At 48.5% G+C, this 7,989-nt stretch overlaps 1 protein-coding gene across 1 annotated transcript in view; it reads left to right on the plus strand.

Annotated features, from left to right (window-relative positions):
• CCDC180 (coiled-coil domain containing 180) overlaps window positions 1–7,989 on the plus strand; it is a gene marked incomplete at its 5' end in the record, with an annotated part of 58,421 nt that overhangs the window by 15,328 nt on the left and 35,104 nt on the right. Inside the window, 5 exon segments of the mRNA XM_023534231.1 lie at window positions 597–676; window positions 3,087–3,175; window positions 4,915–5,037; window positions 6,107–6,280; window positions 7,060–7,175. Coding sequence (XP_023389999.1) covers window positions 597–676; window positions 3,087–3,175; window positions 4,915–5,037; window positions 6,107–6,280; window positions 7,060–7,175 — 582 coding nt within the window.

Here is a 7,989-nt window from a genome sequence, read left to right on the forward strand (position 1 = left end):
ACTCTACAACAGGAGAGGACAAGCGGAATACAACAGCAAGGCCTTTCCCAGCCCCTGATGTTGCTTTTGCTAATGTCCCATTGGCCAAAGCAAATTCATAGCCAAGCCCAGATCCAGGGTGGGGAAATAGGCTCCACCTCCTAATGGAAGACACTAATGCTATGTGGCCATTTTTTACTCTGCCACACTTTTTTAATAACTTCACAAGAGAATTCACTGTAGTTTATTTAGACAATTTGCTATTATTGGATATGAAGGTTGTTTGCGATATTTTTTTTGTTTGTTTATAAACAGTAATGTTAAGCAACGATCTTAATATGTAACTCGGTGTGCATTTTGTTACTTGGATTAGGTTCCTAGAAGTGCTGTAAGCCATTTGATTTTTTCCCATTAGGAAAATTCAGTTTTATTTTCAAAGTAACAGGCTCGTTAATGTGAATAGACCTTTTCATGAGGTGTGTATTTGACACCACGAAATCCCCAGCAAGTCAATTTGTTTTTAGTATTTACATAGACGTTCCTTAAAGCTGCTACCAATTTTGGTAAGTGAACGTTTTACTTAAGTGTGGCTTACTTGTCATATCTTCCTTCCCCAGTGACCTTCTGCCCCCCAATTACAGCAAGGCTCAGCTAACCGAATGGTATTCTATTCTCAACTCCCAAAATAAGCGCCTCGGTAAGTGAGGTTTGTGAGATTTCACTTGCTCTCTCCAAACTCTGTTCTAGTAGTATCTTTGTAACAGTTTCAGCCTGTTGATCAATCATTTACCTGCGAGTTTGTTATAAACTCAGGAGTGAGTGGCAAGTGTCTCCTGGGGAAAACAATGGGGTGCAGTGGGAAGAGTAAGTTCTGAGGCTCATATCGAACCTCCAAGACCTTGCCTGGCAGAGCCCTACCTTCCTCCCACAGCCTCCCAAGTCACTGCTCAAGTGGCCGCAGTGCTAGCCACACACTCTGACCCCTGTCCTCTGACCCCAGCATGGAGCCAGAGGGATGACTTTGATGACCACCCGTAGGACAGCTCAGGGGCCAGGTCCTGGGCATGTGAAGTTATGCACACGGTATTGTAGTCAGAGAGATGTGGGCTTGACGGACAGCTCTTGCAGTCCCAGCTTTACGCTTTCCCAGCTCTGTGACCTTGGGGAGGTCATGGCCTTTCTTGACCTCAAATTCCTCCTCCATAAAATAGGGACCTCAAGAGGAGTGTAATAAAGGCACCTACCTTGTGGAGTTGATGTAATAATCTACATGTGATTCTGTGGTCTAGTCCTAGTTCAGTACCTGGCTTACATGGAGAGTGCTAAATAATAAATGACTGTATTTGAGACTTCTCTATAACCAGGGCCCTCAAACTCTGGCCCATGAGTCACTGCCTGTTTGTAAGTAAGTTTCACTGGAACATAGCTATGCTTATTTGTTTACATATTGTCTCTGGCTGCTTCTGCTCTACAGCAGCAGAAATAAGTATAGTGACAGAGACTACGTGGTTGACAAAGCCAGAAATATCTACTATCTGGCCCTTTATTGAAAAAGTCTGCCAATCCTTGCCCTAGAAGATATATTTCCATCTCTTATGAGACTCATAGTAACCTAGTGAAATCAGTGGGGTCATTGTCACCCTGGGACAAAGAAGGACTCAGAGGCAATGGAGAGACGAAGTATCCAGCCCAAGGTCACCCAGCAAATGATGTGTCACAGTTGGACTTGACCTGGGTTTTTTGACTAGTAGTACCCACCATTGCTCTCAGGGCTCTCCGGTTTATAAATCCAAATGTATTATAATTAATTATGTTATTATGCCAAGGCTAAGAGTCCCGAGATCAGAAATAATAGCAACGGCTGCCATTCATCAGGTGCATCCTAGGAACATGCATGGTGCTGGGCCCTGCCAACCAGCAGGGTAGATCTCCCCGTGGGTCCAGAGCTTCCAGTCCAGAGCTGAAGTCAGATCATGCAGGATATGACAGCAGGGAGCAGACAGGCGACCATCTATATGAGCATTTATTAGGGGACACAGCCTGGTTAAGGGTCATGCAAGACCTTGCCAAGGAACAGATCATCTGGTTCAGACCTGCAAAGAAAGTAAGAGTGAGCCAAGCCCAGGGGTTGGGGAGCTTTCCAAGCAGAAAGAATAGCATGTGGGGAGGCTCAGAGGCGGGGCAGCGCTGAGGCTTTCGGAGAACGGAGAAGGTAGCAGGGGAGGCTGGAAGATGCCCAGGGGCCAGACTGTGCTAGCCACATGGCCACAGAGTAAGGCTGGACTTTATCCTCAGGGCAGTGAGGACCCAGTGGAAGAGGTTAAGCTGGGAGTGATGGAGTTAGAGGGGGAAAATCAGAGAGGTATAGGACTGAAAACGCCAGGCGGGGAGAGTTCATCACCTTGCTGGCCTAGGAAGTGGCTCTGGGGCTGGGAGAAACCAGCTTTAGAGCTTTTCCTGGACAGTTCCACTGCGTATCACCCTCCACAGTGTCCTAAATCTACACCCCACTGCCATCCACCCGGCCCCACCCGAGCCTTTGTTAAAGAACAGCCACCACAAAATCTTTGTCTTTCAGTTTCCAGACCTGCCAGGCACATTCAACTTCAGTTGCTTATCTTAGACACCAAGAGTCAACATTGAGTTGATTATAAATTGGGACACAATAAAGAGGAGGTAGAGGAGAAAATCAATAAGCTTCTGAATGTCCTGCTAATCTATTTACTTCTTAAGAAATTAACCACAGACATGATCTGTAAACGCTCGTTAATTTGCACCCTTGTTATTGTTTTGTGACTTGGTACAACTCCCCAAAACAATTTCACCAGCCTTGAAACTGAATCAAGAATCAGGATCAGAATGGATTCAGAACAGATCAAGATAACTCCTCTTTGGAGATCCTTAACTCAGTGTGTTGGGAACTTTGTGAGACTCCTGCCCCTGAACTGAATTGAGACCACTGAGCTCACCTATATTATCCCCACTATCCAGGCACTTTGCTGGGGAGAAGATGCTTCCCCTCGTGAAGGGGAAACTCCTCTTTCTAATCTCTCTTTCTCCTGGAAGAGCAGCTGCCATGCTGACGTGGTTTGTTTCTGCCCATGTAGACACCTACCACATGGAATGCATGATGCGGATCCGCTTGCAGTATGAGAAGACGTGGCAGGAGTGCCTGGCCTATGTGCAAAAGTGCAAGGTGGACACCCCTCCCTGCAGGCCTAAGGAGAGGAACACAGGGAGTGGGCCTGGAGCCCTGTCCCTGGCCCGCCCCTGCCTCTCTCCAGCCTGGTTCCCCTGCTTTCCTTCCTTACACGTCCCAGGCCATCACTAGATTCTGGGTATTCTGAAGCTGTTTCCTCCGCCTGGACTCCCTTCTCCCCAGCTTTTCCCACCTATCCCTCAGGTTCCAGCCCATTAATGACCACCTCCAGGAAGCCTTCCCTGATCTCGCAGACAAAGTTATACACTCTCTGATCACCTCAGGCTTCATCCTTGACCCTCTGTATCACTTACAGCACTCGATATTATTTATTCAGCGGAGGTTGTATCACGGAGGTGATTTCCAGCGCTTCACTTTTATAAATAGTGCTGCCACTGCCATCACACCCAACTTTTCTCTCTGTTAGAGGGTGAGCCTATCCTTTCAGTTAAAATGTCTGGTATTCTGGGGTACAAGGGACTATTTTATCAAAATGCCCCTTCCCTGCCTCCTCAGTAAAACTATTTAGAGGAAAAAACCTTAAAAAGCCTAATCATTTTGAGATTGGTCTAACTTGCCACCTGTGGCAGTAAGAGTCCCCGAACTCTGAGGGCCCCACCTGTGGTCCCCAAGAAGCTCTTGCTACTCTACCCCTCACGTGTCTGTCCAGCTTTTGCTCTGCCATCAAGACCCTGAGGTGAGTGAGCAGTGCTTTACAGTACGATGCATGGTCCAAGTGCTGTCGTTTCTATGGCCTATGCCACCTACTTGCATACTCTGCCATTGAATCCTACAAGGTCCTACAGAGTAGGTGTCACCAGCCTCATCTGGAAATGAGAAAATCAAGTTTGCGAAAGGCCCGGGGCTGCCCAGGCCCACAGGGCTCTGTCCATTTGCTCTGTGGCCTTAGGGACAGCCATGTGCCTCTCAGTCAGCTCTTTAGGGGCATCCAACCTCAGAAGGAAAGCCCGGAGGAAGAGAGGAGAGGGAAACCTTGTGTCCTCTGAGAGCACCCGCTAGAACTCACCTCCCCCACCCTCCTGCTGCCTGGGATCTCTCCTGGAGCCTGATGGCCCTGAGTGCTGACACCTTGTGCCCACTCTGTCTTTCTTTTGTCTGGCACATGCAGGGAATGAGTGCTGAAGTCAGCACACACTCCGAGAGTGTGTGTCTGACAGAGGGCACCTGGTATTCTGATTCAGCAGCATTGGAAACAAACTACTACAGACAGATTTTTAATTTGGGGAAGGTTGGTTTATTTTAGATTTTGTGCATAAACCGAGGCTTTATTTATATAGAGAGTCCACTTTCTGGTTGATACTAATTCAGTTACAGGAAATGGGAGCCCTGTTTGACTTGCAGCAATGCTGAGGCCATATAGGATGGTGGGTTATGCCTGTAAAATATGACAGTTCTGAGTTCAGATTCTGGCCCCACCACTCGCCAACTGTGCGGTCTCCAGCAAGTTCCTTCACTTCTCTGAGCCGGGTTTCCTGATCTGTCAAAATGGGGCTAATAAGAACACCTCTGGGGGAGTCAGTGAGACAAGGGTGGGGGGCAGCACACAGCACCTGGACAGAGCAAGCGGACCATAAAGATGCACCATCTCCACTGCCGTGAGTGTTTCCCCGAAGTTTCTCAGGGATGAGTGGGAGGCAAATTGCGGTGGGTAGGGCCAGGCCCTGAGGGGAAGCCCCCACCGGCCCTAAGCCAGGCTCTGCCTTTTCCCCCTCCAGAATCAGCTGCTGGACTGGAAAGCCTTCACTGAGGAGGAGGCAGAGAGCCTAGTGAGCCCATCCTTCTTCCAGACAATGGGAGTACTCCAGAGCAAGGTGGAGGAGGAGCTGGAGTTCCTGGATGTGCGTAGCTCGGGACCCACGCAGCTGGGGAACGGAGTGGGGATCACCCAGGGTGCTAGGCTGTGAGAAGAATGGGATTCCAGGGGCCTCCAATTTTCCTGTCGCTAATTGAGCCCATTTCTCTCGTCGTGGCCAGCTCCTCGGAGCAGTCCCTCTGTGATGGGCACTCCAGGCTCACCCTGACTCCCCAGCCGCCCGCTGGCACCCATGACACTCCATGGGAACAGTGTCGAGCAGTGCTCCCAGAGCCCTTGCTAAGGCTAGGTGCTGAAGGGCCACAAAAAGCAATAATCCCATGCCCCAAGATACTTAGAATTTGGAGCGGGGTCAACAAACATTTTCCATAAGGAATCAGACAAGTATTTCAGGTTCCATGGGCCGTCAGATCTCTAAAAAGTTCTCCCTGCTGTTGTTACACAAAAGCAGATCTAGGCAATTCAGAAATATCAGCTGTGATGCCATAAAATTTATTCGTGGGCACTGAAATATGAATTTCATATAATTTTCACAGCATTAAACATCTTCTTCTGATTTTTTCCCAGCCATTTAAAAATCTAAAATTTGTGCTTAGCTCCCAGGGCCAAACAGAAAAGGACAAAGGGCCACATTTAACCCACAGGCCAAGTTCGCTGACCCCCGACTCTGATGAGAGCAAAAGACACATATGTTTTTTAAAAGGCGGGCAGGGGAGGCGAAGATTCAACAGCAGGCTGTGGTGCTTGGTTAGATGGTGAGAGTCAGGGAAGTCCGAAGAAGGAAAGATGCCCCCGGCCGAGCTGGGTGTGGCCACGTGAGGGCCCAGGCTATTTCTCTTTCTTCTTCCTGTTAGTGACTTCAATAGACATGGAAAAGGTCCTGACATGGGACTTCAGGATCAGCCAGACCAGTGCCATGGCCTTGGGCAGACTCAGAATGCTGTCCCGGAAGAGAAAGGGCCATGAGCCAAAGTGAGGGGTGGTGCTCAGGCAGGGACGGCCAGTCCTGTGAGGCAGCCCTGTGAGTAGGGTCCTCCTCCTCGCCCTGGGGCGCTCAGCACTCAGGGCCCCTTCTCTGGGTTCTGCCACTGCAGAAATCCTTTGAGGCCCTGGCGAACCAGTCGGAGTGGCAGAGCTTGGCCCTCTTCAGCTACTTCCAGGAGGCCATACAGCTGTGGGAGACACATCAGAGCATGCTGTCTGTGCAGGAGCTGGAGCTTGAGAAGCGGATGGAGCAGCAGCGCGAGGAGCACAACTTGGAAAACCAGGTGTGGCCCCTGGCGCCCAGGGTAGCCACCACGGGGGTTGAGGGAAGGGCCATACCTGGATTGTCAGCTGTCTGATGGCTCTGCTTGGTGGCCTGCAAACTCAGCCAGCATTCAGATGGAAAAAAAAAAAATTCGATCCATGCTTCATGCTATAAACAACAATTAATCTCAAATTTAAAACCTCAAGCTATAACCTTGAGCAGATCGGGAAATTGAGGCTCACCTTGGTTGTAGGACTAGATGAGAGTTGAAGAAATCTACCTGAGTCAGGCCTGGGCTGTATAGTGGGTCCCTGGATCCAAACGTGTCTGTAAGAGAATGTGCATGGGAGACAGACTAAGGGTATGGAGCATCCACCCCTGGCAGTCACCTTGTCCCTACAGGACATGAGCTGGCCACCACCCCAGCTGCCTTCACACAGCCTAAGGGGTAGAGGGGGTATATTCAGCATCCGATTTCAAGTAAGACTGGTGAGAGTGAGGAGCAGGTGCCACAGGAAGGTGTGACAAGGGCCAGGCTGGGTAGGTATGAGGGTCGAGTCCCTGAGGAGTCCCATCTGAGCTAGGTCTCTGAGGATGTAAAGTGGACAAAGAAGAACATTCCAGGCAGAGAGAAGATCCCGGAGGCCTGGAGCAGCATACTTTTTGTAGAAAAGAGGGTCCCGGGCCTGCCCTGAGTGTCTGGACCTCAGTTTCAGTAGCAGGATCACTGCATGTCACTTACATTGTGAGCTCTGGTAACTCCCGTCTGCTTCCTTCTGTTTTGGGGGTGGCTGCCAGGCCCAGGAGGCCCAACTCGATGAGCTCTTGGACAAACTGAGGCAGCAAAGCAGTGAGGAAACACTGAAGTCCCACTTGGAAAAGGCCAAAGATTTTCTGAAGAAAATAAAATGCAGGTAGGCAGACCAGACCCTGTAAGACACAAGAAGATGACCTGGAACTCATATTTAAGATCAAAGGCTGCCCGCTTTTGAGCCTGGGGGTGTGCCCAGCAAGCTCAAGATTAAAATGTTGCTTCTAAATTTGGAGAACATTGTGATCCTTTGCAGCTCTGCTCTCCACCGACATAGAAACTTTCGGGGAGAACTTTGATCTGAAAAGTTTATGGAAGGAGGTTTCAAGGCCATGTAGTTTAAAGGTCAAGAGCATGAGCCCTCCCCTACCTTTAAAAATTTAAAACATACATGCTCTTTGTTAAAGAAAGAAAAAGTTAACCAATACAAACGTAGAAATTTCCCCCTCATTCCTTTTTGTGGAAATGTACATTTATGTATGTGGATATATACACATATACAGTTTCTTAAATAAAGGTTGGATTTTACTATGCAAATTGTTCTGTAACTGCAGCTATATTTCCATTTTTAAATGACCACATAGAACTTATTAGTATGGTTGCTTCATAATGATTTAACCATCCCCCAGTTGATTAGCTTTTTAAGGTCAGTTCTAGTTTCTCGACGTGAAGAAGAGTTCTCTGTGAAGTATCTGTATCTTTGTGCCTTTGTACAACTAATTCTGTTAGGACCATTCACAGAAATGGAATTGCACTGCCAATTGATTACAGTACTTAGATTCAGAAGTGTGTCTTAAGGCAAATAAGTAATCCCTTGAGCCTTGGTCTCTTTACCTAGGATACAGATAAAAGTCTGGGTCTTGGGACATTAGAGGGTTTGATGGGATAATATAGATGAAGTTCAAGGACAGAGAACA

The sequence above is a fragment of the Pteropus vampyrus genome, unplaced genomic scaffold, assembly GCF_000151845.1.
Source record: "Pteropus vampyrus isolate Shadow unplaced genomic scaffold, Pvam_2.0 Scaffold123, whole genome shotgun sequence".
Lineage (NCBI taxonomy): Eukaryota > Metazoa > Chordata > Mammalia > Chiroptera > Pteropodidae > Pteropus > Pteropus vampyrus.